The following is a 22,498-nucleotide window of genomic DNA, read 5'->3' on the forward strand; positions in this document are numbered from 1 at the left end:
AAAAAGAAATCCTTGAAATAACAGTTTCAGCAACCGAAATCACCGCTTTTTAATTGGAGCGCATATAAATAACCAAAGGAAACAAAATTAATTACAAACCATACCTCAGAAACACAAGTAGACATTCTCAAAAAAATTTATCCTCCTGCCACCCACTGAATTACTGAAACATCACCACCCTGTTTAAGGAAAGATAAACGAGTTAGTTTTAAGAAAATCTAAGGAAAGCACGTATCAAGAATATAAGGTAATCTTTTTCTAATCGTAGTAACAAGCAAAGAACAAGATAGTCTCAGTTCATAACTTACAGGTTGTAGAAATCTCTTAGCTGCAGATTTTTTTGTTTTCCGGAGTTTTCAAGGTGTATCACTATCTATTTATACGGATTCAGCTTCTTAACCCTAATTCGCATAGGATTAAGGCCCAACCGCTTTAATCCCAACTCGTTTAGGATTAGAATCCAACTTCTTAAGATATAATCCATCCACGTGGACATCAGATAGGATTTCTGTAATCTACACTCACAACTTATATGAGCTCATATGATATATGAACTCATAAGCAGTTGTGTTAATTTATGCAACGTGGATATTACTAGTTTTGGTCCAACCAATAAAATTATTACTATACATAAATATTCAAGAACAAATGGTACTAAATGTTGTAATCAGTGCATGCACCATCTTACCTCTTCAAATTTCAAAACAACTTAAAGAAAAGAAAACAAACCTTCAATTTTACTTTAGTATCTTAGAAGTGGTTGCACAAATTTAGGAAAATATCAAATCTGTCTGACAGGAAATGAAAACTAAAGGAGTGGGTTTTTATTTCTCGTAAAGCTTTAAAAAAAAAAATCTCACAAAGGATGAAACTTTTGGAATATCAAACTTGGTGGAGCACAATATAAATTCCATATCAAAGTAACCATTTTAGAACACATTTATTAAATATTACATCAAAGGAAACTTAACAACGGAACACAAAAGCTGGTTTTATTAGGATGCATCAAAGTAACAAAAGCAAAAGCCCACTTATAATATATGATTAGCATAGTCTCAAGCCCGAACCTTTTAATTTCTCTTCAATGATCATGTCGATTTTGTTCTCCATCTCGGGGGTTAGATAATTCTTCCAATCACCAACTTCACCTTTGCGGAAATAGCTATCGTAATCCACGTTCATCCACGTTTTGCCGGTTTTGTTAACCTCCAAACCGCTCAGATTACTAAGAGAGCATAGTTCCACGATTTTGTTAACCAATCCACTCTCTTCTTCTTCCTTAGTGAAAGGATATCCCATGAACTCTGCAAGCCTCTTGACCTGGACATAAGGCTCTGATTTCAGTTCCTCGTACCTCATGAAAAGGACTTGTTTGGGGTTTTCCAAGCTGCCACTCCAATAGCTAAGTGCATGGTCCCAAAACGGGCCATAGAAGCTAACTCCCTTACAGAACGACTCGAACATTGACTCGAGAATGCTTCCAGCCACTTCTTTGTTCTGATACTTGCACCTGAAATACCAACGCGATATCAACGCGTCTTTTACGTTCCGGCACAAGTACACAACCTTGCATGGAGACTCCATGAGGCCCTCTTTCATGGTGTGCAAAGGCATGTGAGTCGAGAATAGCCTAGGAGTAGATGTAGAGAACTTGGTTAGGTCTGGTGTTGCGGTTTGGAGATACATATCGATCTCGAAGAACGGTACTATGCGATGAGGATTATCGGATAGCAAAGGATGGATCAGAGGATCATTAGAATGATGTTTAGCTCTCTCCAAGATTGCGATTGACAGTGCCTTGAGCCAAGTGGTACCGGATTTGGGGAAAGAAGCGAGGACTATGTCGGTGTCTTGCGGCTGGAAGTTTGTCTGGAAATTGATGACTGCTTGGAGAGTGTTGTAGTAATACCAACATCCTTGATACTGACAGAGCTTCCCTTGAGAATCTTCGTCTGTAGGAAGTGAAGATATCAGAGTCTTTGTTTCTTCACTTACGTTGTCGTCTCTCAAGTTCATAGGAAGTTCAGCCATTTCCTATGTTAATTTAATTTGTGATACAAATAATGCGTTTTGTTACAAAATGAAAATATCTCTGCTTAACTCCGGATGGATGTGGGACAAATTTATGGGTGGATGAATATTTAAGTTTAAGGTAGTAAAGTTTTGTCATCAAATTAATGCACATAAAACAAACAAAAAGTAGTTTCAGGGTAGGTGACAATATTATAAGCTATAATTTTGGGTTCTTGTAGAATGCAATTAATAATCATGTCAATTAGTAGTGGTTGAGAGAATATATTGAGATTAAATTTGTGTAAATGTTGTTGTCTCTCAAGTTCATAGGATGCTCATCTTGAATTTGAACCAAAGGTCCAAAACCTTTGTTGACTTGTGTTAAAAACATGTGTTTTGTTTGGAAATGCAAAGTTTGAAAGTAGTAACGATATTTATAAGCTCGTATCAAAAAGAATAAAAAAAAAACAATAAAATAAGATATGGTTTTAAATTCTTGTAGAATGCGACAGCTAATATAAAATATATAGGGGGTTGCAAAATTATATGTGTATTTAATTGGACGTCTTTGGTTTGCATTACCTAACGATTTCGCCCCAAAATGTAAAAGCTTTAAAATTGAGCCTGTTTACCTAACGTATACTGTATTATACACATTAATGGTGTGTCCAAATTGAGTAGTGATCTTCTACTACGAAAGATGAAATGTTATTTACAACTTGTTGAGTAGATCGAAGAAACTCAAATATTTTTCAATTCTTCGTGATAATTGCAATTCTTTGAATTTTGAACATAACATATCGCCCTTGTCCTTTCGAAGGGACGTTTTCATTTATTTTTATTTTAATTAGGTCACCGATCGAAAGGATCCGAATTACAACTTGGTTTAGAATTTAACCTAATTGACGACATAAGACATCAAAAAAGTAGCAAGCTAAAAGTTATTATTTATTATACAGTCATACATCACAAAGCATCAACAATTCATCATAATTTAAACATCACAACAGTGAATTAATACAATATATCAAAGAAAGTACAAATCGAACACAATCACTTATAACTTCAATCCAGTGCCTTCTAGTTTTTCTTGGACGATCTTGTCAATCTTGTCCTCCATTTCTGGAGTTAGATAATTTTTTGAGTCCCCGACTTCCCCTTTCCGAAAAAAGAACTTGTAGTCCACGCCGTTTGATGTTTTCCCGATCTTGTTGATCTCAAAACTGCTCAAACTACGTAGACAGCACAATTCCAAGATGTCTTCAACTATTCCACTATGTTCTTCTTCCTCACTTATTCGACAACTCAAAAACTCTGCAAGCCTCTTGAGCTGAGTACATGGGTCTTCTTTCATTTCCTCGTACCTCATGAAAAGGATATGATCGGGATCTTCCAAGCTTCCTCTCCAATAGCTCGAGACTTGGTCCCAGAATGGACCGTAAAAGCTAACTCCGCTGCAGAACGACTCAAACATAGCCTCAAGAACGTGTCTCTCTACTTCTTTTTTCAGGTAGCTGCACCTGAAAAACCAACGAGACACTAACGCGTCCTTCACATTTCTACACAAGTACACGATCTTGCAAGGAGAGTCTTTAAGTGTTTCTTGCAGCGTAAGCAACGGCATGTGAGTAGAGAAAAGCCTCGGTGATGATGACAGCTTGGTCACCAAGTCTGGTGTTTGGCTACTAAGATAGAGATTAGCCTCGAGAGACTGAACTAGCGCATGGGGGTTTTGGGATAGCAAAGGATGATCATCAGAAGAACGGTGTTTGGATCGCTCGAGGAGGGAAACTGTGAGTGCCTTGAGCCAAGTCGCGCCTGATTTGGGGAAAGAAGCAATGACAATATCGGAGTCTTGAGGCTTGAAATTTCTCTGGAAATTTAGGACACCTTGGAGAGTAGCAGAGTAGTACCAACATCCTTGGTAGTTGAAGAGCTTGTTTCCTTGCGTATCTATGTCGGAACGAAGTGAAGAGATGAGAGTCTTTGTTTCTTCGCTTAAATTGTCGTCTCTCAAATTCTTTGGAATCTCCTTTTGATCCATAATTTGGGGTAATTGTGACTACAAATTATGGTCATCCTGAATTACAGACCGATCTATTTATATTTAGTAGGTGAATATATATATATATATATATATATATATAAATATCCGCCAATAGTATAATTTTCTAATTTATATTTTTTGGACTTTTTTTGTTGGTTGTTTTAACGTCGATGGTATTTATATATATATATATATATATATATATATATATCATTTTTCTTTCCTGTATAATGCAACATTGTTGACTTACACTATAAAACATGATCAGGTCCAATTAGTTTTTAGTATAACTAGTACATACTGTAATTTTGAAACAATTATACATAAAACAATTAGTAATCATGTAAACTATGAAATATGTAGAATTCACTATTTAATTTCATCTCAGTATCAATTGAAAATGAGTGTTATTGTACGTCTTACATATATTAGATTATTAGGTAAGGTACCAAGAACATGTGCACTGAAAGGTTTAAAGAAAACACATATCCACCACTCAGAATTCCAAACCGGAGTCTTTATATTTCTCTCCTATGATCATATCGATTTTGCTCTCCATCTCAGGAGTTAGATGATTCTTGGAGTCACCAACCTCTCCTTTGCGGAAAAAGTTAGAGTAATGCACATTGTTTTCTGTTTTACCTGTCTTGTTGATCTCCAAACCGCTCAGATTACGCAAAGAGCAAAGTTCCAATATTTTGTCTATAGATCCACTGTGTTCTTCTTCCTCAGTGAAAGGACAACCCAAAAAATCTGCAAGTCTCTTAATCTGAGCAAATGGCTCGGCTTTCATGTCCTCGTACCTCATGAAAAGAACATGTTTGGAGTCGTCCAAGCTTCCTTTCCAATAGCTCAATACGTGTTCCCAAAAGGGTCCATAGAAGCCAACTCCCCTGCATGACGACTCAAACAAAGACTCGAGAATGTTTTTGTCTACTTCTTTATGACTATAAGCGCACCTGAAGTACCATTGTGATACCAAAACGTCCTTTACGTTCCTGCACACGTACACGATCTTGCAAGGAGAGTCCTTTAAGGGTACTTGAAGTGTATGCAAGGGCATGTGAGTCGACAACAGCCTTGGAGATGATGAGAGTTTTGTTAAGTCTGGTTTTGAGCTTTTTAGATACAGAACGGCCTCCAAGAACGGTACTAAGCCATGAGGATTATTAGAGAGCAGAGAATGAGGATCATCCGAAGAACGGTTCTTCGATCTTTCTAGGAGGGCGAACGTGAGTGCCTTGAGCCAAGTCGTGCCTGATTTAGGAAGAGAAGCGATGATTATATCGGTGTCTTGAGGCTTGAAACCTTTTTGGAAATTAAGGACTCCTTGGAGCGTGTTGGCGTAGTACCAACATCCGTGGTAGTTGTAGAGCTTCCCTAGACGATCTTTTTCCCAAGGAAGTGAAGAGATTAAAGTCTTGGTTTCTTCGCTTAAGTTGTCTTCTCTCAAGTTCGGCGGAAGCTCCTTATCCATCTTTTTTTCTCTGGAGTTGTGGTTTAATGAATCTGTTCTGCTCCAAACGCAAATGTCACTATTTATATATGGATGCCTTGGTGGGTAGATCACTGCTTGGTTTTAATATAGTTAGTGTTATAGTACTTTTGTGAATTATAGGAAGAAAACAAAAAAAAGTTAAAACGATTGTAAGCAAGTAGAAATGAGAATTTCCTATTTTCACTCCATCCATGAAAATTTGGTATTTATTTTAGATTAAAATGTACTAACCTTTATTAGTTGTTAATTATCTTTGAACTACGTACGTTGTTCTACCAACAATATCTTCATGATTTCGTCCCAAATAAAGTTGTTTGAAACTTTAGGTTTGTATATCGATTACATATTAAAAGTTAGTGCTGCTTATTACTATTACTTCATCAATCATTTCGTTTGTCATTTTAAAGATCTTGCAATTTCTTTTACATCAATAAAAATAGAAATATTGATATATTCGTAAATGGTTTCAGAGGTGGAAAATATATGACGCTAACCATAATTCTAACTGTTTTCGCGATATCCGAATGGAAGATTATAATAGTGTAGTTTGTATGTAATTAACATAATGATTTGTGTTAGTGTCATCAATACATCATCAAAACAAACAAAAACTACCCAATTGATTGAACAAAGTAGCTAGGAGCCCTTACCCTGCTTGGGAAAAAATCAATACCTCATTATATATATGGTTCAAGCTGTTCAAACTCCTCATTATATATATGGTTCAAGCTGTTCAAACTCCTCACATTCCCAACTGATCCCGATTGACTTTGAGCTTTTCAACTACCTCTCATCCACTCGTTTGCCTGTCTTAGTAACTCCTCAGTTTCGAAAACTCTTTGATGCCTCTCTGTAAAAATCTCATTAATATATAACATACAATTAGGAACAAGGACACGCTACCCTTTCTATTGGAATATCAACCATGGTATATGTTGAGTGGGCATACTCTCAAGCCCATAAATGTTAACACAACAAAATACGATTCGGTCACGTAAAGAACATCCTCGCGAGACCATCTAGAGCCCATCAAAACGACCTTTATCAATCATATTTTTTGTATTCAAGTAATCTATATATGATATTATTTTGTCTTTCTAACTATGAAGTTTTTTTTTTTTGAAATTAACTATTAAGTTTATAGGAGATTAATTTTATTTGTACATTAGCATGATATATGTAAAAGCATCAAAACAAGACTTCTTGAAGAATCTTTTTTTTTTTGGAAGATTCGAGTTTATAATTATGATTAGACCATTCATCAAAATTTAATGTATTGCGATTGAATGGTCAATTTGTTAGATATACGGTAATATTTTAAGGAGTTTTAACATAATTCAGTTAATACATGACGTACTGTACAAAGAAACTTAACTTAAAATATTGCAATCTTTTATGTATGAATGTATTTCTCTAATTACTTATATTTCATTTGTGGATAAGAATCCACAAACATACAAGTTCCATCTTGTTCCTTCTTTTGTAAACACTGGAGAGATGTCAGAGAAGAAAAAAAGAAGACAAAGTAAGTGATCCAGCACCACTTGTTCATGTACACCATTAATTCTTTGACTGCCCTCATCTTTGAACTTGGACACCATTGGATCAATCAATTATGGTCATTTTATGTTTGTTGTCCGTGACGTAATTGTCGAAACAGTTGAAATCCACCTAGATAAAAGGACCGATTGTTCTAAAATTTAAGTAACTAATAATAGTAACAAAGCTTATAAGTACATCAATAATAAATGTGACAGTGTGACAGTGTGAGTATGACAATAATTTGATTACTTTACAAATTTTGTGAATTTGTTTGTTTGCATTTCAATTAATCTTTTACCATTTTAAAATAATTCAGAAATCATTACGAAATAACAAAACTTAAGGAAATAATGAACCGATGTATTTCTTGCATAAGCTCTTTAGTACAGAGAGTTACCGTTAACAAATTCTTTAAAAAAAATCCCAAGATGCAAAGAAACTTGATTTTAGGACCTTTTACCTTTTTGGTACCTACTGAATATCTAATCATTATATAAATTTCCCCACCAAATTGATCAATGGGTCATCTTATCTTTTTCGCCTTTTGCCTTTGTGACCATAAAAGGATTTGATAAATTTCATCATGACAGCCCAAAAAAGGTGTGAATATCCATTGATAATAACGTGGCACCCCTATGAACACATAAGAACATATCTAATTGATAATAGTGTTAGACTTACAACATTAGTATGCAATTGAATGATTCGTTCAAAAGAGTTAATCTTACTAGTTACATTCATAACGTGGGCATATCTAAGTCTACTGTATGAGATATTTTCTTGGTTTGGGTATGAAAAATGCTATCAGTTGAAAGATTTAATTTGAAGAGAGAAATAAGTTGAACAAATTTTTAATTCCAATATAATATATAGATATATGAACCGGGTTTAGACCGGTTTAGTTAACCGAATCCTTGCGTACTATAAAGCATGACTTACCATCTTTCTTCTCAAACAACAATTCCTAATCTTGAATCTCAAACAACTATCTCAAATCTTGAATCTCAAGAAACAACAATGTCAGAGATCGCCGGAGACTCTTCATCATCTGAAGAGACAATCAATAAACCAAACCGCGAGAGGAATGTCTCTGGCGAACTTGACGTCTTTGAAGCCACTCGATATTTCTCCGACTTCAACGAACCAACTACGATCGAGTACTCAAGAATCCAAATTCAGAAACAAAGCATTGTTACAGAGAATCGACAGAAGAGAGTACATCCCGAGACAGAGGAGCAGCTCCCGAAACCTAGAGTCGTCGTCACAAAGCCGCCGAAGAAGGAGATGAAAAGTGGCGGCGGTAGGAAGCTAACCAGTTTCTTGAACTCTCTTCTTCGCTCAGCGGGTCTTAAGAAGTCAAAGTCAACGAAGGAGGTAGAGACTCCACGAGGAGAAAGGATGAGGAGGAAGAGCTGCGTGGTGACGACACACGTGGAAGCTTCTTCGCCGGTTTCAGGTGCTGGCGTGTGGCGTTTAAACGCGCGTAGGAGAAGCTTTGATGAGAAACACGTGAAAGATTTAAAGAAGAGTGGTCAGAAGCTAAACGTAAGGCTTTCTGAGAGCCTCTGTTCAGTCGAAAGGGTTGATGGTGGATACGAGAGTGATTCAAGTTCTGAATCTGATCTTTTTGAGTTAGATTTTGCTAAATCAAACCTTAATTAATTAATTAACAACGGGCCGGAAAAATAGTCCTCTAATGTAAAAGTCAGTATTATTATCAATCTATATATTACAACTTTATTCTAAAATATGACAGATAATTAAATTTACACCGCCTATTTTGTTATTTAATCGATTGAAAGTTTTTGATTTTGTTTGTAGGGTGAATTTGGGTGGAAGCACTCGTGGGATATCTTATTTTGAAACTTAAGTCAATTGGAAATCTACTAATAGTCAACATTTAACACAGCAGAGAAGTTGCATTAATCAAAACCCTAACAACTCAACTGCATCAACAACTCCGTTTTCTCTGAAAGACTGAAACCCTAGCAATCATCTTTTCACCCTACCATGCAATTTCTCTATAGTGAACTAAAGCTGATGGGCCGCCTCCCCAATTCATATATCTTCATTCCCCAATCCCCACTGCTATACTATTCTACAATACACAATTAGTAGTCGTAACAATTTCTTATATATATTCCTAAAAGTTGTCAGAGCATGTTGTAAAATAAACGCAGAGCATGTTGACGAAAAAGTCGAAGAAACGTATGGATGTGTTCGGTCCTCGATAAGATTTTTGATAATCACATGAGATTTAAAGTGGACAAAGAATAAAAAACATCTTACTACAATTAAGAAATTAACCGAAAAGAAAAAACCATTTAGGGGAGGTATTGGTTTAGGATTTAAAAATAATTTTAATGACTTTATGTTTTTGTTGATTTTTAGAATCATAGAAAATTGAAAGTTAAAAATGAAGGATTCTAAGAGATTGTTTAGGAAGTTTTTTAAAATCTTGCTGATTTGCTTTTTCTAATCTTGTAAAATCTTTCTATTTGATGAAAGAGTTTTCATGACTTTTGTTATGAAGAAAATGATATAAAATCCTAAACCAATAACATAAAATTTGAATTCATTAACAATTCAAAATTCTTTTGTTTTACTTGAATAACATAAAACCTTTAATGAATTTATAAAACTCTTAATCCAATAACACTAGATTTATCAAGATTTTAGATAACTTTTTACAAATCCACAACCAATAACACCAAATTTTTAAAGAGTTTTAAAAAGTCTTGATTGAATAACAACATATTTACCTAACTTTTTAAAGTCATTAAAATTCTTTCTAAATCCTAAACCAATACCTCCCCCTGATATATGTAATTTGAGTATTTGACTACCTCGATGAATTAAATTTCATGCCATTTAATAAACATAAATGCAGTAAATAATCTATTTATTTACGATTTTCCCATCCTTTTTTTCGTAAATATATAGTATACGGTCATGTATTACATACTGATAGTGATAGTATCATAAATAATCACCACTATATTTTTATCCTTAGTAAATTTTTTGCCAGTAATTTTATCCTTCATAAAACTAAATAATCTGTAAGAATTAATGTATTTACCATTTGTAGCTTAAACTCAAATTACTTTAATTTAAGACCAAAATTTATACTATATATATTATATAATTATCATACTTTTCTTCCATCACATCACAGATTTGCATTACATTAAATTGGATTTTTTTTTAATCTAGTCAAATATGGTTTATTTCCTTCTATTTGTGATCATAGTATTTTGATTTCCAATTCAGAATAAGACATTAATTACCATTTAAGAGGTTGCCCAAAGAAAGGAGAATTATTAAACCTTAAGGAAAGGTATTTTAAACCTTAAGGAAAGGTATTCTACATTTATATTAATATGATTTAATCAGTTTTTTTTGTGAAAGTTATACCAACGTTTTTCTACGAAAGATTGATCTCTTCTTGGTCAAAGCAACAAGTCAGTAACAATGGCCAGTTTCAAATTCTTCTTCGCTATCACAATTTTAGTTATGTTTCATCCCGCAGCAATCTCTTTTGTTTCTTCCAGTTTGGAGGTAAGGCATGCAAAATTTTATTTACTTTTCTATTTTCTTAAAATAATTGTCATTTCTACAGCCATTTTCAGATCAATCTTAGAGATCCTAAGATGTCATGCGAATTCTGAAAAGTTTGCGATATTCATCATAATTTCCTCTAGTCGAATATATATTCACATTTTTAGTGATATAATTAGGGATATTGTCATTTATATTACAATCTAAGGTTTTGCATCAATTTAGCTCGGCGATCAATGCTCGTCGAACGAAGACTGCAATGTTGGACTTGGTTGTTATAAATGCGGTATCGATGTTGCAAGATGCGTTAGAACAAATATTACAGATCCATTCTCCGTTGTGGTAAGTAATTAAAAACAAAATTGAATTTACGATAGTACTAGTTTAAAAAAAAATCATGATTATTAATTTATTGTTTTTATCAAACGTATCATGAAGCATTAACGTTTTTTTTTTTTGGTAACAGAACAATTCGATGCCGTTTAATAAGTATGCATTTTTGACGACCCACAATTCATTTGCCATTGAAGGGAAACCGTTTCATGTGGCGGCCCAAGAAGATACTATAGTTCAACAACTCAACGTGCGTTTTATTAAATCAAATACTAACTAAACAATGTATGTTTTTCTTAAACTATTTGAATGTTACGTTATGTTACTTTTTTTTTGTTTGTTCAGAGTGGTGTTCGAGCATTGATGTTAGATACGTACGATTACCAAGGAGATGTATGGTTGTGCCATTCGTTTGACGAAAAATGTTTTGAGCTTACCAAGTTTGTAAGTTCAATCTCTATATTTGCTTTTGTAACAATTGGAGCTTTAAGTTTTGTCTTTTATTGGAAGAAAAAATATATTGGAACATGCAATGTTTTGGTGTAAATGATTAGTTTTGTTATGTCACTTTTTAGAATCGAGCGATAGATACATTCAAGGAGATATTCGCATTCTTGACAGCGAATCCATTGGAGATCGTGACATTGTTCTTGGAGGATTACGTCAAATCGCCAAACGGGTTAACCAAAGTGTTTACCAATTCCGGTTTGAAGAAATTTTGGTTTCCGGTTCAAAATATGCCTTTGGGTGGCCAAGATTGGCCGTTGGTTAAGGATATGGTCGCTAATAACCAACGGTTAATCGTATTCACTTCAGCTGAATCAAAGCAAAACACCGAAGGAATAGCTTACCAGTGGAACTACGTAGTGGAAAACCAATGTGAGTGTGATGAATGAAGATACCAAATTTCCGGTTTAATTTTAGTTAGTTTAGAGATAAACCGATTAACCCCAGTGTGGTTATTTAATTGTCAGATGGGGACGATGGAGTTAAACCAGATGAGTGTAGCAATAGAGGAGAATCTGCACTATTAACCAACAAAAACAAAGCTTTGGTTTTGGTAAACCATTTCAGGACAGTTCCGGTTAAGATCTTGACTTGTGAGGATAACTCTGAACAACTTCTCGATATGATTAAGACATGTTACTTAGCCGCAGGGAACCGATGGGCCAATTATGTCGCCGTCAACTTTTACAAGGTAAGATTATACTTTCACAACGTAAGTTTATATAAATTACATATGGTTCAAAGACAGTAATGATTTTTTTTTTCCTTGGGGTTGAAACAGAGGAGTAATGGAGGAGGAACATTTCAAGCAGTTGATAAACTAAACGGAGAGCTTCTATGTGGACGTGATGATGTGCATGCTTGTTAATTTATTATTACTGCTATAACGATGAGCTAGTTCTTGATTACTTTCTTGACTACTTTCTTCGTGAGCTTTCTATGTGTACGTGATTCGATGCTTTACTAATTTCTTCGTAATGTCCAAAAACTTGACGATTCAGAACGTTTTGAGTTGATCGGTTGAGAAGACTGGAAATGGGACCTTGAAACCATTTTGGTAAAATTGTAAAATCATTATCCCAATGAAGCTAATGAGAGAGCCTCCTGATGACACAATGCAGAAAAGCTCAATTCTGATTGCAAATCCAAAAACTCAGCATTTTGGATACAGAAAACAGGTAATAATACATTATAAAAGGCAAGAGGACCTTGGAACTAAAAAAACAAAACCCAACAAGAAGTCAGAGGAACAGAAACATGAAACATTTCAAGCAAGGATCGAAGTAGAATTAAAATATAACCTGAGGAAAAAGAGGGAGGAAGGGATTGTCACAGAGAAGTAAAAGAGAGAGAGAGATGATTTGAGTGAAACACGTTAACGACAGATTTAACAAAGCACCATACAATATATATAACTGCACACCACCAACATAGACGCCATTGTAATCACGAGGCAGATGGATACCAAGGTTGTGGTTATCATGTGATTACCACTCTGCATGCCAACGTTACCACTCTGATTCGCTCTGCATGCCAACATTGCATACAGAAATCAGAGAAATGCCTTGTGATCCTGAACCTACTTTAGCTCATATTCATAAGCTCTCAAGTTTTCAAAAGGAGATAGGGACAAGGCAGGACTGGTAACTTACTCAAGCACCAACGACAAGACACAAGAAAACTGAATATCATAAGAAGCCTTGGAAAACAAGAGGAGAATAAAACCATCTTTATTAAATTAAAATGCAGTATTAATTGTTAAACTTACAATGGTTACAATTGGTACAAAGAAATTAATTTGGTAGAGCAGAGAATAAACTTTGGTAATAATAAACAGATTCCCCGGCGGTGGTAGGCTTAAAGACAAAATCATAAGATTTGGTATGGAGATCATGTATGACCATTGCTTGCAAGTGCTCACGACCATGAAGTATTAGCTTATTCTTGTCCAGAATTGCAATCGGTATGAGTGCGCACTCGGGTTCCCCCAACCAAGAAAAAGTTTTGGTGAGATCTATGGAACACAATTGCTTCCATGTCATGTTGCCGCCGGAAGAGTCAAGCGACCATATGACTTGGTTGGGCCAGTTCTTCTCAGTTACGCACAAGCGGTTGTCGAGGACGCACATGGTGTAGTTGTCTGGGTCAGATATATGGGGAAAGGGAGTTTTAGAGATGACTTGAAAAGTTTCCATGTGAAGATCGAGAGATAGCACTTTGGTTTCTTCACAGGCGGTATACCAATAGAGTGACCCATCCAAATACACGGGTTTATGGTAAATAATAGGGGCAAGTTACCTCCAAGCGTTGGTGTGAAAGTCGAAAACTTCACAAGTAGTAACGTTGTCTAGGCCAAATTCAGATGAATTATATAACCAAACGGGCTTGTATGTGCCCGTGACTTTGTCTTTACCCAATCCAAGCTTATAAAATGGGAATGAGGAATGTCCTTTCTTGGCCCTATCCATCTTGAGCAGTTCAAAGCTGCAACGATTTAAACTTTGTTGCCATCTAGTGGCAGGGTTGATTACAACAACTGGATCCCAGACACTATGGACACATACGAGGCCGTCACAACTACCATAGCAAACCGCACAGCAACTAGCAGGGAACTTGACCGTAGAGACTACTGACGACCCAAACACAAATCTCCTTGGAGCTTCACCATCTTGAAGGGAGATGAAAAGCACATCTGGACCTCGTGATTGCTTACCACGGATAAATGTCGTTTTTTGAAACGGTTGGATTCGATTGTGGACTTCCACTGCTTGGATAATAACTTGAATCTCAGCAGAGACTTCACAGGAAGTCTCTCGAGGATGAGCTCTACAACATCGTGTGGTAGCAATTCCACACTAGAGCGATGTCTTTTTAATACAAAACTCGAGATCGAGCTCGAGCGTTTTCTTTTCAGCATTGTCTTGTCTTGTCTCTAATTGATCAAAAGAGACGATCTCGAGGGCTTTATACGCGAGCTCGAGCTTGCAATTGTAAAAAAAAAAAGGAAAACTTCCAAGTCAGTTTCCTTTTTCCTTGAAGATATCCTACGAGACCATGATTGGATAAGTTTTGAGATCCTCATTAGATTTCTTCACAAACAAGCAAAAGGATATGGGGAAAAAAGTCAATAGATTGTAGGGTAGATTTCAAGGATCTCGAAGGCTATATATAGATATGTTAATGGGCCGAACCGCCAAAAAGGCCCGTTTGCATGAAAAAATCGATATTGTCTTCTCCCTTTTTTTTTTTGTCCAATTGCTCTGAGAAGGTGTGTATCGGAGAGAGAGGGTTGAACAATCCGAATAAGGTTGTTATGGTAGGTAGCTAACATCCGTACTACACGATCCGAATAAGGTTGTTGAGGATGAATTAAGTAGTAGGTAGTTAATATATGTAATACACATCTCTTATTTGACTCGCAGGTTGATGTAGAAGCTGTTTGGTACACTTGCAAGATGTAGAATCTACTTATTGGATTCAAATAAGTAGATTCAATCAGTTTTTCTGTCAAAGTTATACCAACGTTTTTCTACGAAAGATCGATCTCTTGGTCAGACCGTCAGAGCAACAAGTCAGTAACAATGGCCAGTTTCAAATTCTTCTTTGTTGTCACAATCTTGGTTATGTTTCATCCTGCAGCAATCTCTTTTGTTTCTTCCAGTTTGGAGGTAAAGCATGAAAAATGTTATTTACTTTTAAAATTTCTTAAAATAATTATCATTCCTACAGCCATTTTCAGATCAATCTTGAGATCCTAAGCTTTCATGAGAATTCGAAAAAATTCTGGGATATTCATCATAGTTTCCTCTAGTCGAAATTTTTTTCACATTTTTTTTGCGATATTTAGGGATATTATCATTTATTATGTTACAATTGACATCAATTTAGCTCGGCGATCAATGTTCGTTGGACGAAGACTGCAATGTTGGACTTGGTTGTTATAAATGCGGTATCGAGGTTGCAAGATGCGTTAGATCAAATATCACATATCCATTCTCCGTTGTGGTAAGTAATTAAAAAAATATATATTGAATTTACGATATAGTTTTTAAAAAATTATGATTATTAATTTATTTTTTTTATCAAACGTATCATGAAGCATTAATGTTTTTTTTTTTGGTAACAGAACAATTCGATGCCGTTTAATAAATATGCATTTTTGACGACCCACAATTCATTTGCCATTGAAGGAAAACCGTTTCATGTGGCGACCCAAGAAGATACTATAGTTCAACAACTCAACGTGCGTTTTATTAAATCAAATACTAACTAAACAATGTATGCTTTTCTTAAACTATTTGAATGTTATGTTACCTTTTTTTGTTTGTTCAGAGTGGTGTTCGAGCATTGATGTTAGATACGTACGATTACCAAGGAGATGTATGGTTGTGCCATTCGTTTGACGAAAAATGCTTTGAGCTTACCAAGTTTGTAAGTTCAATCTCTATATTTGCTTTTGTAACAATTGGACCTTTAAGTTTGTCATTTATTGGAAGAAAAATTATATCCGAACGTACAATGTTTTGGTGTAAATGATTAGTTTTGTTATGTCACTTTTTAGAATCGGGCGATAGATACATTCACGGAGATATTCGCATTCTTGACAGTGAATCCATTGGAGATCGTGACATTGTTCTTGGTGGATTACGTCAAATCGCCAAACGGGTTAACCAAAGTGTTTACTGATTCCGGTTTGAAGAAATTTTGGTTTCCGGTTAAAAATATGCCTTTGGGTGGCCAAGATTGGCCATTGGTTAAGGATATGGTCGCCAATAACCAACGGTTAATCGTCTTCACTTCAGCTGAATCGAAGCAAAACACCGAAGGAATAGCTTACCAGTTGAAGTACGTAGTGGAAAACCAATGTGAGTGTGATGAATGAAGATACCAAATTTCCAGTTTAATTTTAGTTAATTTAGAGATAAACCGATTAGCCCTAGTGTGGTTATTTAATTGTCAGATGGGGACGATGGAGTTAAACCAGGTGAGTGTAGCAATAGAGGAGAATCTGCACTGTTAACCAACAAAAACAAAGCTTTGGTTTTGGTAAACCATTTCAAGACAGTTCCGGTTAAGATCTTGACTTGTGAGGATAACTTTGAACAACTTGTCGATATGATTAAGACATGTTACTTAGCTGCAGGGAACCGATGGACCAATTATGTCGCCGTCAACTTTTACAAGGTAAGGTTAAATATCATAATATGGTTCAAAATCATAATGGAGTAATGAATTTTAATTTTATTTTCTTCCTTGGGTTGATACAGAGGAGTATTGAAGGAGGAACATTCCAAGCAGTTGATATACTAAACGGGAAGCTTCTATGTCGGCGTGATGATGTGCATGCTTGTTAAATTATTATTACAAACAATGATGAGTTAATTCTTGATTACTTTCTTGACTACTTTCTTCGTGAGCTTGCTATGTGGACGTGATTCGATTCTTTACTAATTTATTCGTAATATCCAAAAACTTCACCATTCAAAACGTTTTGAGTTGATATCAAGAAGAATTATGCTGCTTTACAAAAAAGGGAGGCACATTACTAATAGGGCAGAAAACAAACTTTGGAAATAATAAACAGAATCTCCGCCGGTGGTGGGGTTGAAGACAAAATTATAAGATTTGACCATTGGTTGCAAGGTGATAGAGGCGGATTTACCTTAAGAGTAGGTTGGGCACGTGCTCTATAGTCTATAGTAGTTTTTAGTAACAATAGTTAATTAAATCTGCTAGTTCAGTCGGCAATAGAATACCTTATGTGTCATCATGGGTCTCGAGAACAATTCTTTTGTTTCTACAATCTTTTCCTTTTCTTTTTGTATTTGTTATTTTGTTTTAGTCTCTTCCTTTTTCTATATTCTATTTTTTTTAAAAAAAATCGAATTGAAACTATATACGTAATGGAAGCGTTAAAAAAACTATATGCTTAAGTTCTGTTTTATTTCTCCTTTTCCAGTTTAACTTTTAACAAATTTATTTCATATTTTTTTATTGCAATATCTTAATTGAAAATTGTTTAGTCAAATTAGTAAACATTATATAATATCTATTTTTTGTAAATCATTATTATTTTTAGAGTTTATATCTGTGTAGTAATATGGTTCGGTAGATAAGTAAATTTAAAAATGTATTATAAATTAATTAAGAATTTTAAATTTTTGACTCTGTATTTTTCTAATTAATAAATTAATATATATATCTAAGTATCTAACATATGTAATTTAATATAATTATAAATCATTGGAAACAATAATTTCAAAATTTTGGTTTATTTTTCGATTTCAAATCTTAAATTATATTAAATATTATCCAAATATATATATATTTATTTATTTAATATGTTATAACATAAATTATTATTATTATTTAAATTTGTTTTGTGTCTGATACAAAATATTTTTGTTGAGTTGAAGTATCAAGTTATTTGATTGCACAATAAAATTCCAAAGAAGAAGAGATTCACCTCCTACAACAATGGGAGTATATGATACTTGTGGTGACTCACTCAGTTGTAGGAGAGATAAGTTTGGAACGCGTCAACACAATTGTCAACTATGACATGAAAGATTGTGGTAAAACATTTGTTCACTTAGTGTTCACTTAGTAAGTTTAATATTTATGATTCATCTCAGGTAACATAATTTTGTAATGACCCTATTTAGAATAATGTATTTATACGACGAGAGAGCTGATCAATTTGCCACTAAAAGAGTTTTTGTCACATTTGCATAATCTGACTTAGAGATTCTTAACCAAGTTTGGAGTTTGATCATCTTGATAAATCCTAAATCCACTGATATTGAGTTTGGAAATTTTTAAAAATTGCAATTTTTCAAATGTTAAACAGGTGAAAGAGAGGTTCCACATCGATTTTAAAGAATTTCCCGAGCAGATCGATATATCTATGTACCGTGAGTGAATCTTTTTGGGTATGTTTGCTTACATTGTTGGGTATGTTTGTAGTACTAAACATGTACATTTTTGGCTTATGTTGGGTATTTTTATACTAATAATGTTTTTTTTTTTTTTGCCAATTATTTGTTGTTATTGTTGTTCTTCTTTTACCAGTCAAAAGACCGAACCGCTCTGTATATGTTATTGGGCCGAACCGCCAAAAGCCCATTTATATCTCACTGAGAGAAAAGGAAAAGGAAAAAAAAAAAAAATCGAGAAGGTTTGTGAATCGGAGAAAGAGAGGGTTGAACAATGGCGGCAGTACAACAGCAGCAAGCGATGCAGAAGAACACGTTGTATGTAGGAGGTTTAGCTGATGAGGTCAACGAATCGATACTTCACGCTGCGTTTATACCTTTCGGCGATATCAAAGACGTGAAGACGCCTTTGGATCAAGCGAATCAGAAGCATAGATCCTTCGGGTTTGTTACTTTTCTCGAGAGAGAAGACGCTTCTGCTGCTATGGATAATATGGATGGAGCTGAGCTCTACGGTCGTGTTCTCACTGTTAATTATGCTCTTCCTGAGAAAATCAAGGGTGGTGAACAGGGTTGGGCTGCACATCCACGTATGTTTCTCTTTTACTCTTTCTCTCTTCTCTCTAATTGATTTTGCCCTAGAGTTTTGCTTAAATTGAGCTATTGGTGATTTTGATTTTGGGGTTTTGTGAATGAGTCTGGAATTATTGAAATTAGGGTTTACAATTGGCATTCTTGTAATTTATTGATTCTGCAATTAGCTTTACCAATTGGTTCTTAGATTTGCGGATTTGAAGTTAGCTCAAGTCTATGATGTTAAGAAGTTAGCTCTGCAGATTGATTCTGAAATTAGATTACTAATTGGCTCTTTGATGTTAAGAAGTTAAGTTAGCTTCATGTTTATGATTGATCTGTTTGCTTCTTGATTGTCATTGTCTAACAATTGTGTCTTCTTGGTTTTGTTTGCTTTTTGTTTCTTTCAGTTTGGGCAGATGCAGACACATGGTTTGAGAGGCAGCAACAGGAGAAGGAAATGCTGAAGATCCAAGCTGAGAACAAGGCTGCCATGGAGACTGCTGAGGAACTTCACAGGAAGAAATTGGCACAAGACCGACAAGGTGAGATGGAAGAAGATACAGATATCAAAGATGATCCTATGGCTAGAGCCGAGGCTGATGCTCTAAACAATGGCAATGCCTAAATGAAAGTAAGCATTACCGGATTCTGTAATGAACCTTGCTCTGTAGTATAAGATGTGTGTTTTCGCTTGACTGTAACACACTATTACTTCGGAGAGTTTTGAGGTTAGATTGTGTTTCTTGAAGTTGCTGAACATGTTATTGTTATAGTTAATAGATTTTGTAGTTCGGAGAAACTTGTTTGGTTAGAAAAGTGAAAAAAAAAAACCCATGTTTCTAAACCGGATGCTCTTCATACAAAAAGGGTCATCACTGATAGAAAAGAACCGTTCGCTTTTGGAACAAAGAACAATATCTAAGTCCTACTCCGAAAATTTAAACCTTGTCAAGTTTAGACCCCGCTGGTTTATCCATAAACCAGATCAGATTCCCATTGCTTGGGTGGACTAGCCTTGCAGGCAGGGACAAAGAGCTCTCTTGTTTGGGCAAATCATCGATAGCTAAGTGGATAGCATTGGCTTTGGATTCTCCTGTTGCTACTACAACAACATTAGCAGCTGAGTTAATGACGGGCAAAGTGAATGTGATTCTCTCTGGTGGCGGTTTGGGAGAGTCAGTTAGGAAAGTGACCCAATCGTCCTTCACCACAAGTGCTGGATGGTTCGGGAAGAGCGAGGCTACATGCCCATCCGATCCCATCCCAAGCAAGATCAGATCAAACTTGGGGCAGTCACTATTATCAGACGCAGCCACAGTTCTTGTTCTCACCATCTGCCTGATGGCGAACTCATACTCTGCTGCAGCTTCCTCCGCCGAAACTGTGTCGTTAATCGAACATATATGTCTCGGAAACACAAAGACCTGAAAAAAATTAAAGTTGCAACTCTCAGAACAAACAAAGTCAACTTTACAACAAGACAAAACCACACACAAAGCTGCATTGACCGGAACCATGACTGGATTAGTTTTTTTTCTCAAACAAGCCAAGATTGGAGCAAGAAAAGTCAATAGGTTGCAGATTCAAGAAAAGCAGCTAGCCACACGAATTCTTCCACCTAGAAGCTATCAAGAACCAATCCAAAACAGCTAACCTTGGAGAGGAGATTGTCCTTGGCGAGTTTGTAGTTGCTATCGTCATGACTCTTAGCTACTACGCGCTCATCCGCCCAAAAGACATACCATTTCGCCCAATCTATAATCTTGTCGTAAGGTGGCTCGATCAATTTTCTGTTGAGTAACTCATTAAAAGATCAATCAAAAGAGACTGAAAATAAAATCTTAAAAACTTTTTAAAGGTAAAAATTGTATATGTACCCCATCAAACTAATGAGAGAGCCTCCTGACAACACAATGCAGAAAGCACCATGCTCTTTAATTGATGCTTCTGATATCTCAGCTATATAATCTACCAAGTCTATGCTTAGCTCCTGCAAATTCTCATGAACCCTAATTTCTCCTCTGTCCTTATGAGTCCAAGTAAGTGCCATTTTGCTTCCTCTGTTTTTGTTCAGCAACTCTACATGAAAAAACAAAAATGGGATTCAAGAATCTAAAGCTTTAAGAGAAGAAAGAGATCAGCTTTGGATTGTAAGAAGTATAACATTCACATTTTAAGGAAACAGAGATAAGATCAAAAAGCTCTGACTCTCAACAATTCGAATTTGACTAAAAATCCAAAAATCAGCATTTGAAATATTCAGAAGACAGCAAATACAAAGTAAAATAATATAAACAAACTCAATCGAAGGTAAGAGAGGATTCTTACAAAGGAGTTAAAGAGAAAGGTAAGAGAGATGATATGAGTGAAACAGGTTAATAATGATAGATATGATTTTACAAAAGCACCAGATGATAATGATTATATAATTGCACCATCAACACATAGGCCATGTCTACATACATTCATATAGATAGAGATATGCACAAATGCACAATGTTATTTATATATTGGGTTTGTGTGTAAACAAAGGACTTCCAAATAAATCTGCCTTTATATAAATTAATAACGAAAACGCCTCTTGGGAGCGAAGAAGAATTATAAGAAATTTAGAGATTTTTACATTCTGGGTTTCCACGTGCATATCGTGATTGAAGTAAAACACACAAACAAACAAAAGTGAAAAAAAAAAAAAAATCAAACTAAAGAAGGATAAAATCGACGAAGTACCTGCAATTTTTTTTTGATAAAATCAAGTAATAGGAGAAGAAGCTCGGTAGGGTTATTTAAGAGGATTTGGTTTGGTGGTATTTAGAAGAATTTAAGGTTTGAGATGAAGATTAGTTGTGCCATTAAAGAAGGGTTTATCTTTTTGGCTTTTGGGGGGTGTTTCTATGGAATAAATAGATGTGTGAATACAATAAATTATAAGAAATCTAAAACAAGTAACAAAAACAACTGTCAGTTCATAAAAGACAAATGGACCAATCAACTTCTTTGTGTCTTGTCAAAAAGCAAGTAATGTGGATAACTTCGTTTTCTTTTCCTTTTCTATAATTACTTTCCTTAATTTTCAAATTTTATGAGTGGCTTAATTTTTCTTAATTTTGTCAATACTATTTTCTATAAGCCTAAGTTTTATACAGATAAAAATAAATTAATGATAAAATAAAATAAAAATTATGGCATATCGAAAGCCCCACAAAATTGACACATGAACACTTACCATATATGCCCCACTTTTCAGGAATCTTAGGCACTATGATATATTGATGCGAATAATATTATGATAAGGGTAAATGGGTAATATCTTTTGGGTCAATATTGGATTTTACAACATTTTAGGAATTGTATCACGAATGACCCAAAAATCACCAGTAATGTTTAGGTCACACACGTATCTTTTGTTTTTTTCACACTATTCCATTTTATATTTACAAGTAAACAAACAAGAGAAACACATGTTAATGTTAAATCGTATGATTTTAA

General features: G+C 35.0%; 8 protein-coding genes and 1 pseudogene across 11 annotated transcripts; 4 read left to right on the forward strand and 5 right to left on the reverse strand.

The window, feature by feature from the left end:
• On the reverse strand, positions 889 to 2,111 carry LOC104740022 (cytosolic sulfotransferase 1-like). The gene has a single exon (XM_010460517.2). It carries the CDS (start codon positions 2,029 to 2,031, stop codon positions 1,045 to 1,047), a length of 987 nt encoding a protein of 328 aa, XP_010458819.1. The 5' UTR covers positions 2,032 to 2,111; the 3' UTR covers positions 889 to 1,044.
• LOC104740023 (cytosolic sulfotransferase 1-like) lies at positions 2,949 to 4,107 on the reverse strand. Its single transcript, XM_010460518.1, has one exon. The coding sequence runs from the start codon at positions 4,055 to 4,057 to the stop codon at positions 3,071 to 3,073; it is 987 nt and encodes a 328-aa protein (XP_010458820.1). The 5' UTR covers positions 4,058 to 4,107; the 3' UTR covers positions 2,949 to 3,070.
• Positions 4,433 to 5,565, reverse strand: LOC104740024 (cytosolic sulfotransferase 1-like). The gene has a single exon (XM_010460519.2). The coding sequence runs from the start codon at positions 5,535 to 5,537 to the stop codon at positions 4,557 to 4,559; it is 981 nt and encodes a 326-aa protein (XP_010458821.1). The 5' UTR covers positions 5,538 to 5,565; the 3' UTR covers positions 4,433 to 4,556.
• On the forward strand, positions 8,063 to 8,886 carry LOC104740025. Its single transcript, XM_019235857.1, has one exon. It carries the CDS (start codon positions 8,118 to 8,120, stop codon positions 8,760 to 8,762), a length of 645 nt encoding a protein of 214 aa, XP_019091402.1. The 5' UTR covers positions 8,063 to 8,117; the 3' UTR covers positions 8,763 to 8,886.
• Positions 10,461 to 12,465, forward strand: LOC104740026 (PI-PLC X domain-containing protein At5g67130-like). The gene is made up of 7 exons (XM_010460521.2): positions 10,461 to 10,658; positions 10,884 to 11,000; positions 11,125 to 11,241; positions 11,337 to 11,435; positions 11,567 to 11,870; positions 11,966 to 12,189; positions 12,280 to 12,465. Exons 1-7 carry the CDS (start codon positions 10,572 to 10,574, stop codon positions 12,364 to 12,366), a joined length of 1,035 nt encoding a protein of 344 aa, XP_010458823.1. The 5' UTR covers positions 10,461 to 10,571; the 3' UTR covers positions 12,367 to 12,465.
• On the reverse strand, positions 13,793 to 14,415 carry LOC109128643 (annotated as a pseudogene).
• On the forward strand, positions 14,926 to 16,945 carry LOC104740027 (PI-PLC X domain-containing protein At5g67130-like). Of its 3 annotated transcripts, XM_019235844.1 has the most exons (8): positions 14,927 to 15,166; positions 15,387 to 15,503; positions 15,625 to 15,741; positions 15,831 to 15,929; positions 16,060 to 16,363; positions 16,459 to 16,544; positions 16,636 to 16,682; positions 16,766 to 16,945. In XM_019235844.1, exons 1-8 carry the CDS (start codon positions 15,080 to 15,082, stop codon positions 16,806 to 16,808), a joined length of 900 nt encoding a protein of 299 aa, XP_019091389.1. In that variant the 5' UTR covers positions 14,927 to 15,079; the 3' UTR covers positions 16,809 to 16,945. The 3 variants fall into 3 exon arrangements, with proteins under 3 accessions (XP_019091388.1, XP_019091390.1, XP_019091389.1); XM_019235843.1 differs by having other exon boundaries at positions 14,926 to 15,166; positions 16,459 to 16,682; XM_019235845.1 differs by lacking the exon at positions 16,459 to 16,544 and having other exon boundaries at positions 14,926 to 15,166.
• Positions 18,651 to 19,808, forward strand: LOC104740029 (peptidyl-prolyl cis-trans isomerase E-like). The gene is made up of 2 exons (XM_010460527.2): positions 18,651 to 19,023; positions 19,417 to 19,808. The coding sequence occupies exons 1-2, from the start codon at positions 18,708 to 18,710 to the stop codon at positions 19,632 to 19,634; spliced, it is 534 nt and encodes a 177-aa protein (XP_010458829.1). The 5' UTR covers positions 18,651 to 18,707; the 3' UTR covers positions 19,635 to 19,808.
• Positions 19,832 to 21,908, reverse strand: LOC104740030 (probable 6-phosphogluconolactonase 1). Of its 2 annotated transcripts, none has more exons than XM_010460528.1 (4): positions 21,740 to 21,908; positions 20,887 to 21,088; positions 20,664 to 20,799; positions 19,832 to 20,433 (listed from the first exon to the last, which is right to left on the reverse strand). In XM_010460528.1, the coding sequence occupies exons 2-4, from the start codon at positions 21,057 to 21,059 to the stop codon at positions 19,948 to 19,950; spliced, it is 795 nt and encodes a 264-aa protein (XP_010458830.1). In that variant the 5' UTR covers positions 21,060 to 21,088; positions 21,740 to 21,908; the 3' UTR covers positions 19,832 to 19,947. The 2 variants fall into 2 exon arrangements, with proteins under 2 accessions (XP_010458830.1, XP_010458831.1); XM_010460529.2 differs by lacking the exon at positions 21,740 to 21,908 and adding an exon at positions 21,338 to 21,693.

This window comes from Camelina sativa, chromosome 14 (genome assembly GCF_000633955.1).
Source record: "Camelina sativa cultivar DH55 chromosome 14, Cs, whole genome shotgun sequence".
NCBI classification, from domain to species: domain Eukaryota; kingdom Viridiplantae; phylum Streptophyta; class Magnoliopsida; order Brassicales; family Brassicaceae; genus Camelina; species Camelina sativa.

What these genes read in the sequence shown, in the direction of transcription:
- LOC104740022 (XM_010460517.2), bottom strand. Translation starts at nt 2,031, where the DNA reads ATGGCTGAACTTCCTATGAACTTGAGAGACGACAACGTAAGTGAAGAA.
- LOC104740023 (XM_010460518.1), bottom strand. Translation starts at nt 4,057, where the DNA reads ATGGATCAAAAGGAGATTCCAAAGAATTTGAGAGACGACAATTTAAGC.
- LOC104740024 (XM_010460519.2), bottom strand. Translation starts at nt 5,537, where the DNA reads ATGGATAAGGAGCTTCCGCCGAACTTGAGAGAAGACAACTTAAGCGAA.
- LOC104740025 (XM_019235857.1), top strand. Translation starts at nt 8,118, where the DNA reads ATGTCAGAGATCGCCGGAGACTCTTCATCATCTGAAGAGACAATCAAT.
- LOC104740026 (XM_010460521.2), top strand. Translation starts at nt 10,572, where the DNA reads ATGGCCAGTTTCAAATTCTTCTTCGCTATCACAATTTTAGTTATGTTT. An exon ending in GTTTTGAGCTTACCAAGTTT is followed by an intron (nt 11,436 to 11,566) that starts GTAAGTTCAATC and finishes GTCACTTTTTAG; the next exon opens with AATCGAGCGATAGATACATT. An exon ending in TCGCCGTCAACTTTTACAAG is followed by an intron (nt 12,190 to 12,279) that starts GTAAGATTATAC and finishes GGGTTGAAACAG; the next exon opens with AGGAGTAATGGAGGAGGAAC.
- LOC104740027 (XM_019235843.1), top strand. Translation starts at nt 15,080, where the DNA reads ATGGCCAGTTTCAAATTCTTCTTTGTTGTCACAATCTTGGTTATGTTT. An exon ending in CATATCCATTCTCCGTTGTG is followed by an intron (nt 15,504 to 15,624) that starts GTAAGTAATTAA and finishes TTTTGGTAACAG; the next exon opens with AACAATTCGATGCCGTTTAA. An exon ending in CTATAGTTCAACAACTCAAC is followed by an intron (nt 15,742 to 15,830) that starts GTGCGTTTTATT and finishes TTGTTTGTTCAG; the next exon opens with AGTGGTGTTCGAGCATTGAT.
- LOC104740029 (XM_010460527.2), top strand. Translation starts at nt 18,708, where the DNA reads ATGGCGGCAGTACAACAGCAGCAAGCGATGCAGAAGAACACGTTGTAT. An exon ending in GGGTTGGGCTGCACATCCAC is followed by an intron (nt 19,024 to 19,416) that starts GTATGTTTCTCT and finishes TGTTTCTTTCAG; the next exon opens with TTTGGGCAGATGCAGACACA.
- LOC104740030 (XM_010460528.1), bottom strand. Translation starts at nt 21,059, where the DNA reads ATGGCACTTACTTGGACTCATAAGGACAGAGGAGAAATTAGGGTTCAT. An exon ending in TCTCTCATTAGTTTGATGGG is followed by an intron (nt 20,800 to 20,886) that starts GTACATATACAA and finishes GTTACTCAACAG; the next exon opens with AAAATTGATCGAGCCACCTT. An exon ending in AGGACAATCTCCTCTCCAAG is followed by an intron (nt 20,434 to 20,663) that starts GTTAGCTGTTTT and finishes AATTTTTTTCAG; the next exon opens with GTCTTTGTGTTTCCGAGACA.